This window comes from Podarcis liolepis (genome assembly GCF_965112155.1).
Source record: "Podarcis liolepis genome assembly, chromosome: 9".
Lineage (NCBI taxonomy): Eukaryota > Metazoa > Chordata > Lepidosauria > Squamata > Lacertidae > Podarcis > Podarcis liolepis.
In genome coordinates this window covers 53543924-53569280 of record NC_139564.1, presented here as the reverse complement: position 1 = coordinate 53569280, position 25357 = coordinate 53543924, and the positions used below count along the sequence as shown (strand labels likewise).

The 25357-nt window shown below is 45.8% G+C and overlaps 1 protein-coding gene and 1 long non-coding RNA gene across 2 annotated transcripts in view; one reads left to right on the top strand and one right to left on the bottom strand.

The window, feature by feature from the left end:
* Positions 1 to 1745: 1745 nt before the first annotated feature.
* On the bottom strand, positions 1746 to 7121 carry LOC310686405. The gene is made up of 4 exons (XR_014515858.1): positions 6954 to 7121; positions 5220 to 5323; positions 3324 to 3388; positions 1746 to 1954 (listed from the first exon to the last, which is right to left on the bottom strand). It is a non-coding gene; the product is annotated as an uncharacterized lncRNA (long non-coding RNA).
* Positions 7122 to 16885: 9764 nt separating this feature from the next.
* Positions 16886 to 25357, top strand: part of USP46 (ubiquitin specific peptidase 46) — a 32487-nt gene continuing 24015 nt past the window's right edge. Inside the window, exon 1 of the mRNA XM_083460079.1 lies at positions 16886 to 17548. Within this exon, the coding sequence (XP_083316205.1) occupies positions 17513 to 17548 (36 nt within the window). The 5' untranslated portion in view covers positions 16886 to 17512. The remainder of the gene's footprint in view (positions 17549 to 25357) is intronic.

The window sequence follows — 25357 nt, the reverse complement described above, 5'->3', positions numbered from 1 at the left end:
TTGCATTGTCAGAGGATACTCCAACCATAGGTAAAGGGACCCCTGACCATTAGGCCCAGTCGTGACAGACACTGGGGTTGTGGCGCTCATTATGGGAGTTGGAACGTAACTGGTTAAGTTGTTCCCATGGTGCCTCAGCATTCTGACGTCAGCCTAGCAAGCTGGGAGGAGTTTGGCAAGAGTTTCTCTCAAATCACAGGGGGAGGTGGCGCAACTGTTCCAAGATTGGGTTGCGAAGGTGGAACTAAGGTTCTCCACCAGGGTGCAAGGGTTCAAGAGCGACCGAGGGTCACAGTTTACTGGGTCTGCTCTGGAGAAGTTTGTCAAGGAAAAGGGAATACGTCAACAGGTGACGGGTGCAAAGTCTTCTCAAGGGAGAAGGGAGGCTGTGGCTGAACCCAGTGATGGGGATCAGGTCCAGAATCAGGGTTCAGAACCCGGTGATGGGGACCAGGTCCAGGGTCAGGGTTCAGGGCAGGTTTGGGCATCTCCAAGGGTTGTGAAAGGAATGTCCAGGTGTGAGGCTTCATCTCCGGTAAGCGTAATGGAGAAAGCTCACGGAAGGGTTGTCAAGTCAGAGGGGGAAGAGTCTGACGGAGAAGACACAACTGCTGGCCCTAATGGGTCAGTAGGGTATCAGGTATCAGGTCACAGGTGCGTGGAAAAGTGTCGCACAGTGTGATTCTGGGAGTGTTGAAGGGGTTCAACAGGTGCCTGGGAAAGATGCCGGGAAGGGGCACAAGGCAAAGGGGAAGGTGTTGAACTCAAAAAGGTCTTGTCAGAATGTGATGCAGAGGGGGTATGGGGTATGGGAACTTAACTGGTTAAGTTGTTCCCATGGTGCCTCAGCATTCTGACGTCAGCCTAGCAAGCTGGGAGGAGTTTGGGAAGAGTTTCTGTCTGTTCCCCTCTGGTCGTTGAGGGAGAAAGACGTAGCCTGTAATGGCGGAGAGGAGCCCAGGAAATCCCTGGGGGAATGTCGGAATAAAGAGCTGTAAATAGACAAACTGGACTCTGTGTGTTTGTCTGGAAGCTGAATCAAGCTGGTGACAGTTCTACACCGCTGTGTGAAACTCTGCTGAGCCGTGACTGAGTGGCGCAGCTGAGGGAAGCGCGCCGGACCGGGCAGCCATATATCACTAATCGAGGTTCGTAAATCAATTAGCGGGGGTCACGGCTAATAACCAAAAGTCACACTCATCTCGTTTTATTGGCTGAGGGAGCCGGCGTACAGCTTCCGGGTCATGTGGCCAGCATGACTAAACTGCTTCTGGCAAACCAGAGCAGTGCACGGAAACGCCGTTCACCTTCCCGCTGGAGTGGTACCTATTTATCTACTTGCACTTTGATGTGCTTTCAAACTGCTAGGTTGGCAGGAGCAAGGACCGAGCAACGGGAGCTCACCCCATCGCGGGGATTCAAACTGCCAACCTTCTGACTGGCAAGCCCTAGGCTCTGTGGTTTAACCCACAGCGCCACATAGTAGACACCATATCAATAAGAGTTCTTCTGTTATTGTATGGGTTTCTTACATTTTGCGACCCGGTAGGTTATTTATAGGATGCTAAAAGAGTTTTACTAAAGGACGGTAACCTGTGTATTAAATACTGATTCTTTCACCTGACTTAGTTTTCTAGAGATATATTCCATTGGTTTACCCACATCGTTCTTATAAACACTTTCTAAGTGGTGTTTCATTTTGCAAGGCAACGTGCATTCAATGGGGAGTATTTTCAAACACAAAACACACTGTGGGTGCTCTTCATTGTTCACACTAATGAAACCAAAATACAAATAACTGTCATCTTGTTTTCTGTATTTGCGGCTCCTTTCTTCATCAACTTCTTCTTTGTCATGCTCAACAAGTTCTTGCTTTTTACTAGTACTTGCCAAACTAAAGAATCTTTCCATTTTGCTGTTTTAATTTAAGCGTGGGACCCGGATGCAAGAAACTCTGGAAGCAGAAAAAAGTAGCACAGGAGGAAATGTTAGGCTAAAACAGACATCAGTTGGCTATACTTATGGGTATAAGTGAATGCCATCAGTGTTGACACATGCCTTGACTGCTAAGCGTGGCTCCTGTGCCTGCCCTTGTGAGCGGCAGAGGCTGTCAGAGGAGCCCACCCCCAAAAAAGCTTGCCGACCCCTGTGAAAAGATTTTTCAACCCCCAAAGGGGTCGCGAGCAACAGGTTAAGAACCACTGATTTGCACTATCAGATTATTGCGTCTCTTGTACACTGAGGACAAGAGCAAGATGCATTTTGGCCTCTAGGAGGCACTGCCATTAACACAGAAGGAAGATTCAGTGCCTTCTTTGTGGGCTTCCCTTTGTTAGCAAGGTTGGTGTGTCGCTTTCTGTCCTCTCGTAGGAGAAAGTACAGAGGAACAGGAAGAATCTGAAATTGATCAAAGGCTTGTTTTGGGGTTCTACTTGTAGCAAAATAACAAGTAAATTCAATTTGTAATTATTGTCTGAATAAACTACTTTTAATATACCAAATATGGTAATGCTGTGGTAAACAAAGTTATATAGTGGTCCCTCGGGTTACAAACACCTTGGGTTACAGACTCCGCTACCCCAGAAATAGTACCTTGGGTTAAGAACTTTGTCCCAGGATGGGAACAGAAATCATTTTCTGGCGGCGCAGCAGCAGCAGGAGGCCTCATTAGCTAAAGTGGTACCTCAGGTTAAGAACGGACCTCTGGAACAAATTAAGTTCGTAACCAGAGGTACCACTGTAAAAGAAAACTTTGTTTCTCAAGTAGCAAAGTAACTTTTGATTTGTAAAGGGCGATGGAGTGGGCAGAAGGACTATGTATTTTTCAAAAAACAAAAAACACACAAAAAAACACACCAATATTTTTTGTTTTCTCACATGGTTTCAAAATTTCTCTAGGTGTGGGGCATGCATGGGGAGGGGAAAGTTCCACTGCACAAACAGAAATCATTTTTCCTACAGGCTACAGCATTGGGCCTCTTCTTTACTTGGTAATGAAATGCCAGCCAGATGAATGAATCTTCCCTTGCCACACCTGCAGTTTCTACAGAACCATCTATAATCCATTCATCTGCAGCTAAAATAAAAAAATTCCTTCCTGTAGCACCTTAAAGACCAACTAAGTTAGTTCTTGGTATAAGCTTTCGTGTGCATGCACACTTCTTCAGATACCTATCTGAAGAAGTGTGCATGCACACGAAAGCTTATACCAAGAACTAACTTAGTTGGTCTTTAAGGTGCTACAGGAAGGAATTTTTTTATTTTGACTATGGCAGACCAACACGGCTACCTATCTGTCATCTGCAGCTGTTCATAGTACTCACCCAGATGCTTGGTCTTCCTAGTTGTCAGGGATGCTCAAAGCCCTGGATAACCGCCCAGGCATCTGCTAAAAGAATATATCCATCTTAACTTTTCCCTCCTAAAAAGTTTTACATGTACCTATCAAGAAAGTACAAAATCCATGGGCCGATGTTTAAAATGCCACTGACATCAGTCACAGTAATTCTAGAGCAAGATATATCATTGTATCACAGTAGACATTTAACAAGTATTTTCTTATGTTTGTTCCTCCCGACAGGATCCAGAGGAAAGTTGCGTTCTCGCCTCTGGGTTGAAGAGAGAATTACTCTACCCCTTTGTGTTGGCCACTTAAAGCACCACCAGCCTTAAGAGGGCAAAGCTAAAAAGGGGGAAATCTAGTGCCTGCAACTCCAAAGACTTTGACTCCAAATACTTAGTTCACACATTGATGTTTATCACTTGGCAACTACTAAATCCACTGATCTGCAAACATTCACACCAAATCAAGAAACAGACTGAACCACATAAGCACAATGCTTTTCAGATTCATCAGTTGCTGTATTAGGCCCTTTTCCTTTAAATCCTTCCTACTCACAAATCTGGAGGAACGTGGCGCTGTGGGTTAAACCACAGAGCCTAGGACTTGCTGATCAAAAGGCTGGCAGTTCGAATCCCCGCGACAGGGTGAGCTCCCATTGCTCCGTCCCTCCAACCTAGCAGTTCGAAAGCACCTCAAAGTGCAAGTAGATAAATAGGTACCGCTCTGGCAGGAAAGTAAACTGTGTTTCCATGCACTGCTCTGGTTCGCCAGAAGCAGCTTAGTCATGCTGGCCCCATGACGGCCAGCATGACTGTACGCTGTACAGGCTGTACGCTGGCTCCCTCGGCCAGTAAAGCGAGATGAGCGCCGCAACCCCAGAGTCAGCCACGACTGGACCTAATGGTCAGGGGTCCCTTTACCAGCAAGGCTGCTTGATCCAGCCTTTGCTGAAACCAGAAACACAATAGAGAGAAATAGGCGGAAGCCCAACTCTCCCGCAGCTCTTAACTGCAACTAGAAATGGCGGAGCTTGTGACAAAGTAACACCTTGTACTGTTACGTTGCAGTTCCACTTATTTCGTGGGTCAAACCTGCGCATCAAATAGCACAATGCAAAGCGGCTTAGTCATGCTGGTCACATGACCCGGAAGCTGGATGCTGGCTCCCTCGGCCAATAAAGTGAGATGAGCGCCACAACCCCAAAATCAGTCACAACTGGACCTAATGGTCAAGGGTCCCTTTACCTTACAAATCTAGCATTGTTTCTTTGTTTTTTATTAATCAGCCCAGTTCTGACCCTGCATCTCCTACACAGGAACAAAGCTGCCCCTTATCTTACTTAGCATTTTGTGCAACACTGGTACAAGTTACTGGCCATTAGCAAGTAGTCTCAAGCAATGATTATCTAGCACCATCAAATTACGGGACACTTAATAAAAAGAACTGTGCAAACAACTGGTTGCTGCAGTATTTTGAGAGGCAGGAGACATGCATGCATATGCAATATGCAGCAAGGGGTTAGGGGCCAATGACTTCTTGGGAAAATGGGTGGCACTGAGGAAGGATTTGAAGAAAAATAGTATCATGCAGGTGTCCTTGGATAAGTCACAGACATCAAGGATAGCAAGGAAACATAGGTAGAATTGTTTAGAAGAGAGCTTTGTAAGACAGCACTGGAGGGGAAAGAATCACAGGCAGTGTTGTAATGGGAAATGAGGGCAAAAAGACTGGAGCAAGGCCACTGAGTTTTAAGTAAGGCGCTTGGAATGTATGCAAAATAGGATGAAAAGTTAGTGTAAGGGGCTCACTGCAAGCTCTGGGGCCAAGAGACAGATTCAAATGATGTTCTAGAGAAAGGATTGTCATTAATTCTTACCTTCTACCTAAAGGAATATTGCTTCCAGCTTGTTCAGTGGCAGAACACTTTGTGGAAGGCCTTGTGGGTAAGATGACAGGGGTTTTGCTTTTACTGGAACATACCTGCAACAGAAGAATTAGTTAACTGGCTACTTTTGTTACTATGGCTTTTGAACAAGACAAAGCTAGCAGCAAATGTTTCAACCTTGTAAGTCAAGGCAACTGTGCCAAATTTTGTCATAACATGTATCAAAAGCCCACTAATCTGAAGAATTGCAACACTGTTTTTCATCATGCCACTGCTTGTAGACCAAACCAGGGGGAATGCACCATGGGAATACTACTAATTCAATCAAGATTTATTGCTTTCTTCCCAATGCTAGTAACCAAAAGGTTCTGAGCAGGTGTGTGTTTTAAATTTGAATTCCTGTAGCATTCAAGCAGCATTTTCTGTCAGTTTTTGCTGTTCCAGAGCACTATCCTGACCCTCAAGTTGTACTCTAGAGACTCATACTGCAGAGTGAACATTGTGGGAAGATGCCACAGATGGTTCCTTGTTCCCCAATATCCTCATACAACATATTTTTAGGACCCATCCTATTTTTTATGATTGGAAACTGTTTTAATGCTGTAACCTGCCCTGGAACCTTAGGGCGAAGGGTTGGGAATAAATGAATGAAGAATATTTATTATTTCTATTGGTCCAGTGTGATGGATGTTTGTAGGATTAACAAAACATAAGAGACAGAAGACATGATTCTTTGTGAGGGAGAAAACTCAAAATAATTTTATGGCAACAAAATTTGCAAAAAAGTAATAATTAAATGTGTTTCTTTTTCAATGCCCAGAGAAATTGTCTGAAGGTACCTGATGTAGTTCCAGCAGCTGTAAGCAGGCCTGGCCATATATAAAGGCCACTCTGAACGTTTTTTGGGGAAAAGCAGGGTACAAGGCTGTGTGCGCACTGTGCATTTAAAGCACATTTCCTCCCTCAAATAATTTTGGGTACTGCAGCTTTTTAAGGGCTGCTGGTAATTACAACTCTTTAAGGGGTAAACCACAACGCTCAAAACCCCTTGAGTGTGCTTTTAAAGTACAGTACATATGCAGCCCAAGCATAAAATACAAGGGGACATGCCAGGCTTTCATATCCAACTCTTAACTTATTTGCACTGCAAAATTAACTCTTGCTGAGCAGTGAAGGACAAGCCACACAAACGTGGGTACTAGTTAGCCCTTTAATATGTTTTATCCTCTTTCGCCTGTATTCACAGGCTATGAACTCCTGCATTGCAGGGGGCTGAACTAGATGAGCTTTGGGGATCCCTTTCAACTCTACAATTTAGGCCGGTGACTGAATGCATGGGTTCAACGACATGCTTTTTATGATTAAATGCTCTTTCCTGAATGAAGCTGGGAAACTTAAGGGGGTGCAGGGCATCTATTTTGGGGTAGACGAACTGCTCATGCGAAGCCTGCCACTCACCCACCCCTCATCCATCCAGCGCTACAGTCAGATACACACCGAAATGACCCTTCCTGGGCCAAGCAGAGCTCCAGCACGTGTCTCTCACGACAGGATCCGGAAGCAGAGAGCGGCAGCCCTGCCCCGGGTTTCAGTGAGAGGAATCCTCTGCCCCCCTGTGTTGACCACCTCAAGCACGGGACGCTTGAGGTGCGCAATGTTTAAGGGGCTCCGCGGGGAAAAGACCAATTTCAAGGCCAGCTCCACCTCGCACGCGGCCATGCTTACCTCCAACCTCGGAAGGCCCAGCAGCCTCAAGCCACCCCGACCAAGCAGCCCAGAAGCGGAAAGGGCGCAAAGGGGGCAAATGCGCCTTCAGCGGGTTTATATAGCGAGCGGGCAAAGCCGATCGCGCGAGACTTAGGGCCCAGGGCGCGCGCAATGGATGAGGACGGCGCGAGATGTTGGGGGGTGGGGTGGGAAGAAAGAGAATTCGTCCACTCCTAGCAAGCGCCTCTTCCGGCTACGTCGCTGATTGGTGGAGAGGAGAAGGCACGTGACTTATCTGAAAGAGAAGGCGGGCTTGGCGAGAGAGGTGGGCTCAGCTCTAGGCATAGAATGCTGGAATGGGAGAGGTTGGAAGGGGTCCCTGAGGGTCATCCAGTCCAACCCCCTTTTAATGCAGGGAACTCGGTCAAACAGGACAGGTGGCCATCCAACCTCTGTGGAAATGGAAAAGGGAGAGGGGTGGAAAGGGGGGCGCTTTTGCCTACACGCTGCAATGCATGTTGCGCTCTTACAGCAGGCGCCTCTTGCTTTCAGAGGGAAGGGAGATGTTGTCCATTATCTGCGCATTGCAGGAGGATAAATATTAAGAGACGGTGGCTTGCAGTCGCCCTGCCGTGTAGCCCGCGACTGGTTCCCCCCTCGTGGCATGGGGAGCTGGGGGTGGCAGTTCGCCATCGCTTTGCATTGTGCTATTGGATGCGCAGGTTTGGCCCACGAAATAAGTGGAACTGCAACGTAACAGTACAAGGTGTTACTTTGTCACAAGCTCCGCCATTTCTAGTTTCAGTTAAGAGCTGCGGGAGAGTTGGGCTTCCGCCTATTTCTCTCTATTGTGTTTCTGGTTTCAGCAAAGGCTGGATCAAGCAGCCTTGCTGGTAAAGGTAAAGAGACCCCTGACCATTAGTGGCTGACTCTGGGGTTGCGGCGCTCATCTCGCTTTACTGGCCGAGGGAGCTAGCGTACAGCTTCCGGGTCATGTGGCCAGCATGACTAAGCCGCTTCTGGCGAACCAGAGCAGCGCACGGAAACACCATTTACTTTCCCGCCAGAGCAGTACCTATTTATCTACTTGCACTTTGAGGTGCTTTCGAACTGCTAGGTTGGCAGGAGCAGGGACCGAGCAACGGGAGCTCACCCCATTGCGGGGATTTGAACCGCCGACCTTCTGATCAGCAAGTTCTAGGCTCTGTGGTTTAACCCACAGTGCCACCTGCATCCCATATATACTGTACAGTATTTCCTTCTTAATCCAGCCCTCCCTTTCTAAATCACAGAATCATAGAGTTGGAAGGGACCCTGAGGATCATCTGTTCCAATGCAGGAATGTACAGCTGGTCCCATATGGGAATCAAACCTCTGATCTTGGCATTATCAGCACCACGCTATTTATAGCAAATTAATTATTATTTTTTATAAAAATGTGAATTATTGGTCTTGCCAGTAACATTTGTAGTTGAGTCTGGATCGGTAATGTGGGCCACAGACTTTGCCAGGGCACAACCATCCTATTCGAGAGGGGTTGCCAGATGCAAAGCCCTGCTGTCTAGTTGTGGCCAGAGTAAGCAGGACACCAACAGCGAGATGTTTGCACTTGCCATAAATCACTTCCATGAATATGAAGGGAAGGTTCTGGAAGCACAACTTGCAACTGGGCCAGGCTCTGTCTCCACCAGCAAAGCAGCAAACATGCCAGTTCTTCTTCTTTTTTTTAAAGCAACTTCAAAAATAATTCTAGATTTTTGTGCAGCGGGACCAGCAAGGCCCAGAGAGCATTGCAATACTAAACATGAACACACTTTTATCCTTCGTTCAAAATTACCCCATGAACTTTTATGAAGAATACAAGCCATAAATAAAAGCTAGTCGAGCTGCAATTTCAATTTGGAGTCCCTGGCTGCTGCTATTGCATGGATTTATGCTTGCCCTATACATGTTGGTCTTCTTAAACGATGCTGAAAATAGCTCATAGTATGTCTTCAGCCCACATACTGTCAGTGCACCCCACTATTTGACTTCCACAATGCATATGCCCTGCAATTAACATTTCTAGATTGCCATACACAAATGCTGGATGGGAAAAGAGCACATAGAAGCAGTATGTATTTTATAAAGGCAGAAGAACTGTTTTGCACTCCTTGTCAGCCCTTCAGTGATAATGTGCTATCTTTGTTTCTTAAAGGCCACTTTCAAAATGTTGTTACACCCCTCCTCTTCCCCAAATGAGGGGTGCAGAAGAGCAATCCTGTACCCGGGGGTAGATACATCACTGTGCCAAAGGAACTGCCATTGTATCCAATACTAATCCCAAGGACGGAATGACACGGCTAGAAACATCCCAGAACACTGTGAATAGAGCAGACTGCCACCCTGTCACAGTCCCTGGAAATATTACTAAAACCTACCAATCAGGAATGGTGCAGATGGTCCTGGGACCTTTTCCTGGCTCTACACCCCCAGCACAGTGGGGTGGGAAAGCACAGACAACCAGGCAAAGTGTCACAGGAATATTCAAGAGACCTCTGTTGTACTATCTGCTAAGGCCAACACAAATGTATAAGCATGTCCTTAGAATCACTAGTTCAAATCCCTCTAGGACAAAAAATATTTTGTTCCCCAACCCCCACGAAAGAGAAATATGCAACTAAAAATGATATTAAGTGGAATATCGCTTCTGAACATGTGAGATTTTAATTTGCTATCAATTAAATTTGCTATCGGTTTAATTGCCCTGGATTTGTCCATGCCCCCTTTTCTAGTTTACTTGAAAAAACAAAAACAGAACAGCAATATGTCTCTTCTATGGTTAATTTATGTTTTATCAATTATCAGGAAAGGTGGGGAAATCATATGTTCCTGGGAAGGATTAATATTTTCTGCTGAATTTCCCCTATTTTAAATGACACCAGTGCTAGTATAATTTATGACTTCTTCACTGAACAAGTTACCAAATTATTATTAGGTCACAGCTGCAACCTTATTCAAGCTTTTACACCACAGAAGGCAGGAAATTTTTTGAACCAACCAGCAGCTGCTGCAATAAAGACAAATATTATGTACACAAAGAAGGTTAGTCTCATTGGGACTCTCTCTACAAAGGCACTAATTTGCACAGGGAATACAACTTTTTGAAATGTAATTAAGTTGCAAGGTAGGGGAAGGAATGGCTATACTATAAAATAATCATATTCCAGGGGTATTTATGGAGAATCGGACCAACCACAAAAAGCTGCTGTAAATAAAGGTAGGTAGGAATAAAAGCCCCTAACTTGCTATTAGCACAAAGTGTTAACCTGCTTTATGCATTTGGTGATGTCTTGTTCTGGTTGATGAATTTGGTAGGTCAGTGTGAGGCTGCCTGCTGTCTAATTCTTAGACAGAAAACAAATCCTTCTGCCATTCCCTTCTCACTATAGAAAAAAACACTGGTTTCTACCCTCTTTGTTTATGACTAAGAGGACCACTGTGGACCTTTATGAATGGTCAGAGGTGAACTTGAGTGGGCATGGACAGGAATGCAGTACCATCAAAGTGATGAGCTTAAAAAAAGGAAAAGGACATGTACTCATGATGCTGTCCAAATTCATGAGGCCAATGCTTAATTTCTAAAAGAAAAGAAAGAGTGTGATAGAGTTAAGGTTTGCCAGTGTCGTTGTCCATCAGCCCATATTTCATTCATGTGACAAGCAAAACTATTTTATAGATGTGGGCAGAAAGTAATGGAAACTCCTACATATTGCTGTCAGTAAATCAACAAGGGTTTTTGATTCCCAATGGTTTCACATAAGCCACCACAACAAAAAAGACTCCCAATTAAGTTGGTTTTCTTGGCTGATTGTCCTTCTTTGTCACTTTCCATTCAGATGAATGCCAAAGCGCCTTACACACAATAAGCAACAAAATCAGGGACATAATAGAATATTATCATTAGAGCACAAGTGATGTATTATCATTAGCAAATGCATAATATAAATAATTTATTATATATAACAATAATAATAAGACAGAAGCTAAACATTGTTGCATACATTGCCGCTGCCACCAAGCCAGCTTAATAATCATGCACTTTACTTAGTCAGCATACAAGAGTATCCTGATTCAATAGAAGCCACTGCTACAGAACCAGACTGTAACAAACACCCAGTTTTCTGACCCCAGTCAAGTGTTAGAATTCCTGCTCCATGATTGCAGTCATGGGATTGTTGTCTATCACATGACGGTGTATGTTTTGACTCCACAGAGTGGGAAGTGACGGAGACAGGATGTTTGTGTTACTGTGTTCCGTGAAGTGGGACTATTGTCCTTTGTTTTTTCTCTTTGCTGTCTGATGCTAGAGAGAGAGGGAGCCATGTTGCAGTGCTCTGTGTGTGTTTATATGTAAATAAAGTAGATTAGCCAAAATGCTGAGTTGCTGAGGTCTGTCACGCAAGCTACGAAGACTCTGCGGATCCCTAAGTGTGCCTGTGCCAGTTGGCATCAGTCATTGTGATGTTTGGGCTGAAGAAAGCTTTCGAAGCTCCCAAACGAACTGCCAGGAGGGAGAGAACATGCCAGTTGGGCATGTGTCTCTGCCAGGGCCCTACTCGAGTGTAGGGCTGAGCTCCTGACATCAAGTACATGTGCATTCATGGCCAGCAGGCCTGTTTCCACTCAGGCTGCTGTCCCCCAGACTCAAGCTCTCACAGAGAGATTGGAATAAATGCTACTCCTCCTCCCTTGGGACTCCACAGTCTCACTGAGAACCACCATCCATCCCCCACAAATAGCAGCAGCATGAAACAACAAGCAAAGGCAGTGATAAACTTGTTATGCCCTACTATCAGCTTCTGGTTGTTCTTGTTTCAGATGACCTGCATGATAAGCTTAATCTCAAGAGTCATGGTCTGAGCACTACACTGGGCAAAAGATTCCTGCAATGCAGGGGGCTGGCCTAGATGACCCTTGTGGTCTCTTCCAACTCTACAATTCTCTGATTCCATGGATGTCTTAACAATTGGCAGCAAGCCACACACCCCATCACTCTTCCCACCAGTTCTGTTACAGCCCAACATTAGCCAGGCTAGTAGACCTGCCAGGGAACAGGGTGAGCTGATGGGGTCAGTGTGCTCATACTGTCTGTTGCTCAGGCTTTTCACTCTTGGATTAATCTGTGTGCTTTTGGAGGGGTGGGGAAGTCTGTGGCTCATGGATTTTGAGCTCCAATTCTATGCATGAGCTTGAAATGTAGATAAGGCGAAGCAATGTTAGCTTGTCTAGGTAGCTGTATGGCTTTGAGGCTCTTACCACAACCACCCACAGCAAAATGGATATTTTCTGATAACATTTTGGTTGGGAGTATTTGGAGGCAAATGAGCAGCAGGCTGTGAAAAGGAAATGCAAGGGTGAGTGTTCTTTTGACCTTTCAATAAAAATTATATAAGCACAGTTGTGTTATAAATAGTTCGTTTTGTCTTACCAGAGAAAGGAAACACAAGGCTGTTTTGTTTGTTATGAAGGGATACAATGGGAACAATTGCTCAGTGTTCTTATCCTCCTGATACTATTTTGAAGAATAAAATTTCTTGCTTTCCCAACATTTCTTTGTCAACCATTAAAAAGAAAATACGTCTTTGTGATATGCACCCTGCCAACGTTGCACTTATTTGCTACTAGTTTTCAGAGGGGCAGCTGTATTTGACACAATCTCACAGCATCTTAAAAGACCAACAAACTTATTGTGGTGTGAGTTGAGCCCCCCCCCCCAAGCCTCCACTTTTAAAAAACAAAACAAAACAACTTAGCATCAGTGGTAGTTAAACCAGAGTTTACAGTTAGCTCCTCAAGAAAGGTTGAAAGAAGACACGCAAACAAAGACATTCAGCAAACAAGATTGTGAGGTGATGTATTTGTAATAATGCAAACATCCTGGCATGGCTAAGCTGATGAACACCTATATTGGAACAAAACAAACCTGTTATCTTTATTTATTTATTTATTTATTAAAAATGATATTTATTAAAGTTTCAAAAAAGGTTACAAAAATAAGAAAAAGAGAAAAAAGAAAAGAAAAAATACAAAATACAGAAAAATAAAAACACTTAAAAACAAATCAATCTTTCCATGTCTTGTCTTTCATTTACTTGTTTCCCTGACCTCCTCACACCTCCCTTTTTTGTATTCCAGTTCAGTTAGTTAATTCAGCAAATCCTTTCCCTCTTTGCTTTTATCCTAATCCTTTAACTTAATGTATTGTAACTTTGGATTCTCACCTGTTAACAAACCATTTTTACATACTCCTTTATAACATTGCTGCTAAAACCACTTAACTTCATTCTGACATCATTCTAACATTCATTAATTTTGCAGTATTTCTGTAAATAGTCTTTAAATTTCTTCCAATCTTCTTCCACCGACTCTTCTCTCTGGTCTTGGATTCTGCCAGTCATTTCCACCAGTTCCATATAGTCCATCACCTTCATCTGCCATTCTTCCAGAGTGGGTAAATCTTGTGTCTTCCAGTACTTTGCAATAAGTATTCTTGCTGCTGTTGTAGCATACATAAAGAAAGATCTATCCTGTTATCTTTATTAACCCCCCAAGTGATTGGGTTGGATTTTTATCTTGATAAGTTGTGATTTAGTGGTTTCATACTGGTATTTCCTTTTGAATTTCCTTTGTTTGAGAATCACCCCTTTTAAGGTCAGCAACAGAGTGTTCTGAGAGACTGAAATGCTCTTCTACTAGCTTCTGAATCTTTTTAAAAAAATGTTATTTTGTTGAAGGGCAAGTATATACATTGCACGACGAAATAAAATCAATTCTAATTTTATTAACGTGAACTAATATTTTAAACTAGCCTCCAGTTATGCCTGTTGGGCAGGAATGGATCACTAGTAAAACTGCCCTAAGCTGGAACACAAACAAAATATGCTGGATTTACAGCAGATCACTGATGCTAGTTCACACTGAGTGGTGGATCCTTATGCTGGCTAGGAGAGCAGAATGGGTGGAGTAGGGAGTTTGGTGAGAGAGAAGCAGAACATAGTCAGAAACTCACACCAGGGTGATGCTCTTCCTCAACTCGGCCCTCCAGATGTTTTGAGACTACAATTCCCAGCATTCCTGACCACTGGTCCTGCCAGCTAGGGATCGTAGGAGTTGTAGGCCAAAAACATCTGGAGGGCCGAGGTTGAGGAAGCCTGCTCTACAAGCAAAAACAACTGGGGTGGAGCACACAATGGAAGGCGCTAGATGCTGCTTACAGTGGAATACAGTATTTAAAAAAGGGATTGGGAACTAGATTGTTGGTGCACTGCAACTCCCATAAGGTAAAAGTAAAGGGACCCCTGACCATTAGGTCCAGTCGTGGCCGACTCTGGGGTTGTGGCGTTCATCTTGCTTTATTGGCCGAGGGAGCCGGTGTACAGCTTCCAGGTCATGTGGCCAGCATGACTAAGCCGCTTCTGGCAAACCAGAGCAGCGCACGGAAATGCCGTTTACCTTCCCACTGGAGTAGTCCCTATTTATCTACTTGCACTTTGCCGTGCTTTCGAACTGCTAGGTTGGCAGGAGCAGGGACCGAGCAATGGGAGCTCACCCTGTTGCGAGGATTCAAACCGCCGACCTTCTGATCAGCAAGTCCTAGGCTCTGTGGTTTAACCCACAGTGCCACCATACTGCTTAGCAATTGACCATACTGGCTGAGACTAATCCAGTAAACAGTCATAACTTGAAAGCGGGCTGAAAGGAAAAGCCTTGGTGTAGCAGCTGCCCATTTAGCAGCAGTGCCGATCACCTAGCTGAGCTGCAACCCCATTCCCATCCCCTTTGGAGAGTGTTCCAATAAATTTGGTGGAACTTGCTTCCAAATAATCATATGTGGAATTGTGCTGCACAATTGCGGTTCTGTGTACATTTAATGAGCTGGGATAGCTCAGTCGGTAGATCATGAGACTCTTAAGCTCTACAATTCTATGAACGGAGCTCAGTGGAGCTGACTTCTGAGTAAACTTGCCTAAGATCACACACATGGTTGTTCATCATTCAAGAACTGCAACAGCAAGCAATGAATGGTAAGGGATTCAGCCAGAACACATCACAGGGCATCGCTTCAAGCACAGCACTCTCAAGACAAAGGCACTTTGCAGAATCAGCTGCACTGGGCCCACTTTGCAAACTCCTGTCCATCCATGAGTATAGCCAGGGGGTGCAGGGGTGCAGCTGCCCTCCCATCAAGTAAATAAAAAAACCTGGACTGACCAATTGCATTACAGATAACTCGGTTCTCCCCCCCCCCAATAAATCATGTGTCCATTCCTTCATCACATAACACTTGGGGAGTTGCAAGAGAATGCACGAACTGTCTCCAGTGATAAATGTTTGTGTTGGGGTGATATGATGTCTCCTGCTTCTGGGCTTGCCCCACCAGAGCAAGGCAGTTGCCTCAGACGGCAGAGGCCAGGGGCAAGGAAGGGGAGGTGAGATGCTGCAGACAGACCTTTGCGCATCACGCAGTGTGCCCTGTGTGTCTTAAACCTGGGGGATATTGACCAGTTTCCAGTGTTAAAAGCCGGTAAGATCAGTGCTTTTTTTTTTTTTTAAAGGTGCCAGTACCTTGAAGCTCTCACAGCAGGCACCCCCAAACTTCGCCCTCCAAATGTTTTGGGAGTACAATTCCCATCATCCCTGATCACTGGTCCTGTTAGCTAGGGATGATGGGAGTTGTAGTCCAAAAACATCTGGTGGGCTGAGTTCGGGAATGCCTGTCTTACAGTAAGTGCCATACAGTGGTACCTCTGGTTACGTACTTAATTCGTTCTGGAGGTCCATTCTTAACCTGAAACTGTTCCTAACCTGAAGCACCACTTTAGCTAATGGGGTTTCCAGCTGTGACCGGAGCATGATTTCTGTTCTCATCCTGAAGCAAAGTTCTTAACCCGAGGTACTATTTCTGGGTTAGTGGAGTCTGTAACCTGAAGCGAATGTAACCACTGAAATATTACCTCAGGTTAAGAACTTTGCTTCAGGATGAGAACAGAAATTGCACAGCAGCGGCGCTTTCAGGTTAAGAACGGACCTCCGGAACAAATTAAGTACGTAATCAGAGGTACCACTGTACTTTTTAACATTTGGAGGGAGGAAAGGTGCTGGTCCTGTGAACCCTTGAGTAACGCCCCCCCCCCCCCAAGAGCACTGGGAAAGATTCAACTCTCAGGCTGGAAACAAGACATTTTCTATACCATTCTTTAAGAAGGAGGGTGCTATTTCACTCATGTCTTGCTTGTGGGTTCTGGGAACAGAATGCTGCCCAAGAACCAGCAGGCCACAGATCTCTTGCATTCTTAAAAACACACTGGGCATCTCTCCTCCTGCGTGGCCTTGGTTATATGTCTCTTGATACTGGTGGTGGAAGAGCAGGATCACTAACATTTCCCCCTTGTCCTTGTCAGCGAGGGAGATGATGTTTCTTTCTCCAGAAGCAAACGTCTGCTTTACAAGACATGCACACATGCCTCACTGGGTCCCTCTCTGCACTTGATCACTGCACAGTTGACTGGCTGCACCAAGGATGTGAGAACTGATTCGCCTGGGAAAGCAATTGCATCCGAGGCGGCGCGAGGGATGCGCAGCTTCCAGCGGAGAGGAAATCTCTCCCAGCCCTCGAAACGGCGACGTTTCCCCACGCGCGCGTGCATCAAGTGTTCCCTATCACTTGATGCACGCGTGTGCTCAAGTGTCGCCCTTCTGAGTGCTGCTCCTGCAGGATCTGAAGCCGGCATCTTGCCCTGGCGTCCTAAAACGTGGAAAAAAGAGGAAAAAAAGAGGCGAGATCCCTGACTCTTTGAACGTGGGGATGGGAGAAACACCCAACCCCTTGGTGCCCCTTTGACCCGTAGCTGGCGGAACCCGCCTCCCGCCTCTCTGGCATTGGCTGCTCGGCGCGCCCCCTTCCCGGGGCGGTTGGCTGGTGGCGACGCCACTCACCCGGCCCTGACCTCCCCTTCCCCGGCCGCTGTCAAAGTTGACCGCCGGGCGCTGCGTTGCAATGGAGAGAAGGGAAGAGGCGCAACAGCACCCGCTGCGGGGGAAGGAGGCGGAGGAGGAGGAAGAGGAGGAGGAGGAGGAAGGAAAGCGGGGGGATTGAGATCGCGCCTGTCCCAGCTGCTGGAAACTAGCGCCGCTGATCCGCGCTCGCCTGGTGGCGGCTGCGCGCCCACGAGAGAAGCCGATCGCCCCCAGAAATGCCGCGCTGCTGCTGCTGAGAGGGAGACCCCGGCCATCCCCAGCGGTTCCTGGACGGGTCTGGGAGCGGCGGAATTAGCCGGCAGAGCAGGGAAAGGGGGTGGGTGGGTGCCCTCTGCCTCCGATCTTGCAGAGCCCCGAGGCGGAGCAGCCGATCTCTCTCTCTCTCTCCCTCCCCCTCCCCCCCGCCTCGGCAGAGCTTCCGTTTCTCTCCACTCCCCCCCCCCCGCCGCCGCCTCTCCCTGCTCCTCCCGGCCTCTTCCCGATCCTCCCCAGCCATGACCATTCCGGTTTTCACCTCATAAAGATGGCGGTGCGGGATCACTGCAACCTTTAGACTCATGACTGTCAGAAACATCGCCTCCATTTGTAATATGGTGAGTATTACTTGCTCGGCCTGGCTGGGGGCGGGAGGGGCGCACGGGGCGGGGGAGAGAGCCGCACAATCCTCCCCCGCACCCACTAAACACACACACACACTCTTCCGCCTCCCCACCCACTACAACCCACCCATTTATGGGGAGATCGGAATCCACAGAAAGGTGCGTGCAGAGAGGGCAAGGCTTCAACCCCCCCCCCGCCCCGAATTGGTTGCCAGAGTTTCAGGCTTGCAATCCTGGGCCACACTGAACTTGGGAGTAAAAAGGCCCACTGCAGCCCAGTAGGACTTGCTCCCGAGTAATCCCTTCCCAGGATCGGGGCCATTTTGGAAGGAGGAGCTGCCGAAGTCTGGAAATGCAGGCGATCTCTCTGCCGATCCGGTGGGCGGGGTGCTGGAGGTGGGCACCCGAACCATGTGTGGGGAGGAGGGGGGCGTCCTTGAAAGTTTGCACAGTGTTGCACAGGAGAATACCGGGTGTACAGTGCTAGGTGCGGATGAGCCAGGGATCTGAATTACTGGGTTTTGGAAATAAGGGAGGAATTGTTTTTTTCAGCGTGCAAACATGTTGGGCAGGTTCAAACATGAACATGTGATTTCCGTCTGGGCAGTGCTAGTCCCTCAAGGAAGCATGTGCTCCAAAAGGAACTGGTCCAAATGAGAGTTGTTTAAGCTTCTGTGAATAAGCCGAGCTAAGAGATATGGCCTTCAACCTGCCTCTCTTTTGAGTGAAAGGAATAAATCAGGAGTTAGATGCTGGGCTTTGATCAGTTTTGTTGTTCTTCTCTTAGAAATTTAGTTAACCATGAGGTTTTTGCATTAAACTTCTTGACCTAATGTGACAACATTTTCCAAACATTTTTCTCCTTTTTAGATTGGCAGCTAGATGATAAAAAGTGTTGTTTATCTGAAGGATGGAGGAGAGGCAATGCAAACTAGTTGCAGGAAAACTTGTACAGTAGTAGCTCTTTAATGAATTGCAATATTTTGCAGCGTGTGGGCAAGTCCCCCCCCCCCCAAGGGTGAAAAGTCACCAGGTCCAGTGAGTCATCTCCTTATGTGCCTGTAGGTAACAGATTGTGTGAAAAACAACTACCTAGATCTTACTTGCTGTACCAGTGTGTACATGCGTAGACTGGAGGGCATCAATAACTAGGGTGGTCCCTGCCTGCTGGAAAGAGGCAGTGGTGAAAACCACTCATTAAGAATCCCTCCTGCTCTCAGAAAATCTAAGTAACTACCCATCAGTTGCTAATCCCCCCTTCTTGGGCAAGGTTCTTGAGTGGGTGGTCACAGATGAGATCCAGGCACTCTTGGAGGAAAATGATTTTCTAGATTCATTTCAGTTGGGGCTTAGGCCCGGTTTTGGCACTGAAACTGCTTTGGTCGCCCTGTATGATGAGCTCTTGTTAGGAGAAAGACAGGAGAAATGTGGCCTTGTTAATGCTCCTTGACCTCTTGCTGGCTTTCAATACCATTGCCCATGGTTTCCTTCTGGAGTTTGAGTGGGTGGCACCCCTTTGCAGTGGTTCTGGTCCCACTTGGATGGCCGTTTCCAGAGGGTGATGCTTGGGGAACGTTCTTTGGCCCTGTGGAACCCTCATTGTGTGGTTCCTCAGGGCCAGTGCTGTTTTGCTAGAAAAAGAGGTGCCGGAACTCACTATGAACACTTCCCTTGGCAATGACACTCAACTGAGAGATGCCGGAACTGAATTCTGGTGAGTTCTGGGTCAAAAAAAAGCTCTGCTCAATTTATCCCCTATCAACATGAGACCTCTGAGTGGGGTTATCTGGAGTTTTGGAGCACATGGTCAGCAATCTGCTGATGACACACAGATCTACCTCTCCTTTACATCTGCAGCTGTGGCAGTGGATGTGTTGGAACATTGCCTTGCCTCGGTAATGGACTGGATGAGAGCCAACTGAGGCACTGTTAGTGGGTGGTTCCCTTGACTGTATGGATGGGAGGTTGCCTGCTATTGATGGGGTTACACTCTCTCTGAAGGAGTGGGTACATAGCTTGGGGGTCCTCCTGGATGCTTTGCTGTCGCTTGAGGCTCAGGCGGCCTCAATGGCGTGGAGTGCCTTCCATCAACTTTGACTGGTGGCCCAGCTGTGCCCCTGTCTGGATAGCCTAACCTCAGTCGTCTATGCTCTGATAACCTCTAGGTTAGATTACTGCAATGTGTTAGATGTGGGGCTGCCTCTGAAGACAGTTCGGAAACTTCACCTGGTGCAGAATTCAGCAGCCAGGTTGCTCACTGGGGCAAGATGGTGTGTGAATATTACACCGATCCTGGCCTGACAGCAATGACTGTAAATTAGCTTCCTGGTCCAATTCACAGTGTTGGTTTTGACTGATAAAGCCTTGAACTGCTCAAGGACCACCTCCTCATTTGTGGAATGCTCTCCTATGGGACGTTCATCTGGCCCCTTTATTATACAGCAAAAATGTTCCTCTTCAACCAGGCCTTTGGCCGATAAACAGTCTATGGCCTTTAAAATGTTTTTTTGGGGGGTGGGGGTGGGGAGTTATAGGTTGGTTTTGTTCTTGTTCTTATTATGTACTTTATGGTTTTCTGTATTTTTATGCTGTGAACTGCCATAATAATAATAATAATAATAATAATAATAATAATAATAAAATATATGAGAGCACATCACGAAATATGGTGATGGACCAGCCTTGTGGTCAGAACACATGCTTATAACAGGAAGTGTAAGACCTGAGTCTTCAAGCTGATTCCTCCAGCGCTTGCTCATTGAAGTCAAAAGGGGTTCTGAAAATGTGGGCCTTGGAGCAGCCTGTATTTCATTTCTAGTCTGGTGTCTTCCTTTCGTGACAGAACTTGTGTGTGCTGTTAAGCAGTGAGTTGGTCTGGTTTCCTTGCCTTTAATTTGGAAGATACTCAAGATGCAGTAGTAGGACAGGTTCTGAGACTCGTGCAGCACAACACACACACACACACACACACACACACCACTTGCCTAGAAGAACCAATTTACTTTCTTATTTTGACAATTAAATGACTCACGGTTGCATAAACATATACCAAAAAAAGTGACTTGGGAAATAGAATGATGATAGTACATGTTCTGCCCTTCTCCTTAGTGGCCAAAAACTAACTTTCAACAACAGAGGCGTGCGGCAACTTCAAGACTAAAAGTACCGTACTCTGAAGTTAATTCCTAAAGCTGAAATCCTATATAAGCTTGCTTGGGATAAGTCCCACTGTACTCAATAACCCTTTCCCTTCGAGTAGACATGTATAGGATTTCATTGTAACATATTTATTAGGGCATTACTTTTCATGTACTAGCGAGAGTCTGCATTACCAGATACATGAAGTGTTATCCTCAGTTGACTGGTGTTGTGTTTGTGTGTCTTATTGTTGACATTTTATTATATTACCCTCCTTTCATCTGAAGGTTCCAGGGTGGATTACAGCATATGAAAACACAATAAAATTAAAATAGCAATAAACATCAACAAGCTCGCCCTTAAAAGGATAATTCCATATATGTGTATATAGAGAGAGAGAGAGAGAGAAAAAATTTGTAAACTTGTGTGTCCAAATGGCAAAAAAATTGCAGTTTGTGACAATTCTGTGTAAAGCTGTAGGTAAGCAAAGTGATCTTCACAACAACAGTAATTGGTGCTGTGATCTAAACCACAGAGCCTAGGGCTTGCCGATCAGAAGGTCAGTGGTTCGAATCCCTGCAATGGGGTCAGCTCCCGTTGCTCAGTCCCAGCTCCTGCCAACCTAGCAGTTCGAAAGCACATCAAAGTGCAAGTAGATAAATAGGTACCGCTCTGGCGGGAAGGTAAACAGTGTTTCCGTGCGCTGCTCTGGTTTGCAAAAAGCAGCTTATTCAGGCTGGCCACATGACCTGGAAGCTGTCTGTGGACAAATGCCGGCTCCCTCAGCCTATAGAGCGAGATGAGTGCCGCAACCCCAGAGTCGTCTGCGACTGGACTTAACGGTCAGGGGACCCTTTACCTTTTCACATAGCAATGTGGGTTGAATCCACGTGGCCCCTTCCAACTCTACAATTCTGAGCAGGGGCTCTGTCTACTGAAGTGTGTGAGAAACTGCTTGGGGAGATGCAAGCTTTTTATCCAGTACCTAGTCCTGAAATGGGTTTTGTGTGTGTTTTATAGCCTATCCCTGGGTGTAGCCAGGACTTTGGGGGGAGGGGCAGATCCCACATGATTCATCAGTGAGTTAAGTATTTCTATTGTTTTACTTGAATTGGAGGGGGCAGCTGCCCCCTGCCCCCCCATGACTACGCCCATGAGCCCATCTGCATGTTCAGCAAAAGTCCACAGTGCAGTCTTCCTAGAGCTGTAAAATGCGTGTGGAGGATTGCATGTTTGAATGATTCCCCCCATTTAACCATTCTTTTCTGTGTTAGTGAAAAGGCAGTCAGCATAACATGGGTGGGTATTTTTTGCTTCCCTTCATGCCGTTTGATGATTCTGTAGTTGGAAGAGCAATAACAGAGACTCCTTTCTTCCTTTGAAGCGGTAGGAAGCCGCCTTGAAACAGTAGGGGGGCACAGAGAAATTCCTCACTTTTTTTTTTGCAGTGCAAAAACATTCTTGGGATTTCTTTGTTGGGGGCAAACAAAAATCAGGCCTGTTTGGGTCCCATGGAAGCTCTTGTCCCCCATCCTCACTTTCAGCCTCAATTACAAAAAGCTCCATGGCTCTACTGCCCCCCTGCCACAAACCAAGCAAAACAACAACAACATCCTAGACATGAGAGAAGGCTTTGCCACTGCTCTGCGTGTGTCGCAACAGAACAATGGGCTTTGATGAGTTGGAACAGAGACTAAACGGAGCAGAGCAATGGCTTTTATATTTGTACAGTACGCCACATCCCTCACTGCCCTCCATCCAGACAAGCAATAGGATTTCTCAGCGTTCAAGGACATATTCCAGACATGCAGAAGCACTCAAGGAAGGCTGGTGAGGGGCTTGGTTCAAGAGGATTTGTGGCCTGGAGAAAGTCCCAAGGGTCTGTGTTTTCTCCATCCCTGGGATAAAAATTAAAATAAAATTACATAAAAAATAAAAATAATGCCGGGAGCCAAATCTGACTGCTGGGGATTTTGATTGCCTGTTTAGAGCCACAAAATCTTCAGTCAAAATGTTTGCTTCATTAGTGGTAAAAATTAACTTGTATTTAAGGAGAGGTGGGAAAATTGGCTTTGTGGCATTTGAAACTGGAGTGTACTGTTTTTGCTCCTATGTTTCATATTTTTGTGTTTGTATATTGCAAACCACCCTGTGATTGTTAGAGGAAGGGCGGTATAGAAATTTAATAAATAAAAATATTAAGAATAAAAGGAAGTATCCAAGTACAATATCTGAAGCCATTCCTCAGAACATCTTTCTGTTTTAGTTTATATCCCCCCTTATTTTCAGGTTCTTGCAAGAGCAGCTAGATACAGTCACTATCTTCCCTCCTTGCGGTGAGCCTGCATGTCCCTTGCTGATGATGTCATAGGCGCCGTTCATCAGTGGTGGACAATGGATCCTTCCTATAACGTAGTGCACCTCTCAGCCTGTGGGGTCTTGACCTTCCTGGGGTCACTTGCAAGGCTGTTTGAGAGTCATGAGCACTATCCCCTCCTCTTTCTTGCCAATATTTTGTTGAAATGAGTTTTCTCAGTTGCCTTCATTGCCAGAAACAGCCGTACAGAGAACTGTGCTGAGGTCCCCAGTCACACCCAGCTTAAAAGGTTGAGAATTCCTGGAATAAGCGACACTATTTAAGAAACCATGTTTTGACTGGGAGGAAAGAATCCTGGACTCTCCTATTGATTTTTGTTTTGTTTCACTTGGAAACATTATGTTATCATGTGCACCTGAAATGAATACTGTAAATTGAGAATTAACGCTGGGGAATTAGACATATCGAATTTGGTTTGTCAGAGCAACCAGAAGGATCCTTGTTTAGTTACCATTGGTTGCCTGAAGATGATCATTTTTACAAGAGCGAATCCTCATGATGGAGAGCATTTAGACCATTCCTGAAATGGCAGAATTTATTCGGACTCTTGTGGGGATATAAGGATGAAGCTTCTAATTCTGACAAGTAAATAAATAAATCTATTTTCCAGCATATTAAATAGAAAGGAGGTCCGCCCCCACCAAAAAGAAAGGATCCTTCATATCAAGGGTATTGGAGCTCATCCAGACTTTCTTTTGCACCATGCTTTCCAGGCACAGGCCTGTGAGAGCTTTGTGTCAGAGCAGTTTTGTTGTCTCTGGGAAAACCTGTGTTTTACTGCTGAATCACAGCAAATGGCAATTCACAGAAAACCTGGTTGTTGTTTGTTCTGATTCAGCAGTAAAATATGGGTTTTCCCACAGAAAGTGCCAACACACACAGAGAGAAAGAGAGAGAGAGAGAGAGAGAGAGAGAGAGAGAGAGAGAGAGCTCAGAAATGCATCTGTAAAGCCTAGACCTGTATCCTGAGTCAAAGCAACAGCATTTTGTGCCTGGGCTCAGAACTAGATGGATCATTACAAAAGGAGATGGCAAGGTCGTGAGGGCTTTGGGGATTTTTTAAAATACAAAGCTGAAAGGCTAAAAAAAGAAAGAGAAAAAAATTGTTCCTCCTGTGACCCAGGGACATGTCAATTTATCCACCAACTAGGAAACCCAACAGCACATAGAACTTGCAGTGTTGCACTAATTGGAAAGAGGAAGGATGCGCAACAGGAGTTTTGGGATGTGATGCAGCAGCAAGGTAGGGAGAGCCAGGCTAAGATGTGCACAATATATGGGGAGGCCTCTGGCCTCATTGCATGCACCAAGATGTCACCAACTGGATAAAGGAGGCAGGGAAGGCCTGAGCCATTTAAGTTCATTCTAGGTTCCTTTGGGAGTCCAGATTTTGAAATAGTTGGGAAAAGAAAAAGGACGAAGATAGGCCTCTCCCAAATACAGCAGCCTGACCTGGTGTTTGGCGCCAGCTTTAGAAATACTCGAGTCCTCAAACTTAGTTGTATTTACTTTTGATATCTTTGAATCCTGTGGCTAGGTCAAGTGATAACTCCATGAAAATGCTTCCAGCTTAAGGAAGCTGTGACCAGCATGCTATGGAAATTGGCCACATTGAGGGTGTGGCAAACTTCAATTTTAGTTTTGTGCGTTTGGTGTAGTTCCGTTTATATGGGCTCCTTGAGAATGCTAGAAGAACAGTGACTGGTTTTGGCAGAGGGGTTTGTTATATTGAAGGAGGATTTCAACATGTGTCACTTCCATCTCACAGCCTGACGGGAGTTCTGCTCCCTCCTTTTATCTGTGGTCCTTCAGTGCTCCTTGATGAGTTTCACTCTTTCATAGGCGCTGTTCCTCTTTTTATATCTTGCTGTGTTGCTAGCTGCTCCCTTTTCCAGTGCCCTGGTTTTGCTTGTCTCGTGGTTGTTGGTTGTGGGACTCCATCCACTAAGGACTTGCTTCTTGTGACAAGTATTCTGGTTTCGCCAGGTAGACGGGGCTAGCCCTGACTTTCGAAAACAATATCAGTGATATGTGGGGCAGCAGCTGGAGCAATAGATTTCCTGTGCGTTATGTGTTTGTTCACATTCTCAAAGGATATACACTGATTTGAAAAGCAACAATGCTAAAACCCCCCACATAATATAACTCTCAATGCAATTTCTCTACAGCACCCTCTGGTGTCACACTTTTATAACACATTTTAATGTTTTAATTGACCAGTGTAAAGGTAAAGGGACCCCTGACCATTTGGTCCAGTCGTGACGGACTCTGGGGTTGCAGTGCTCATC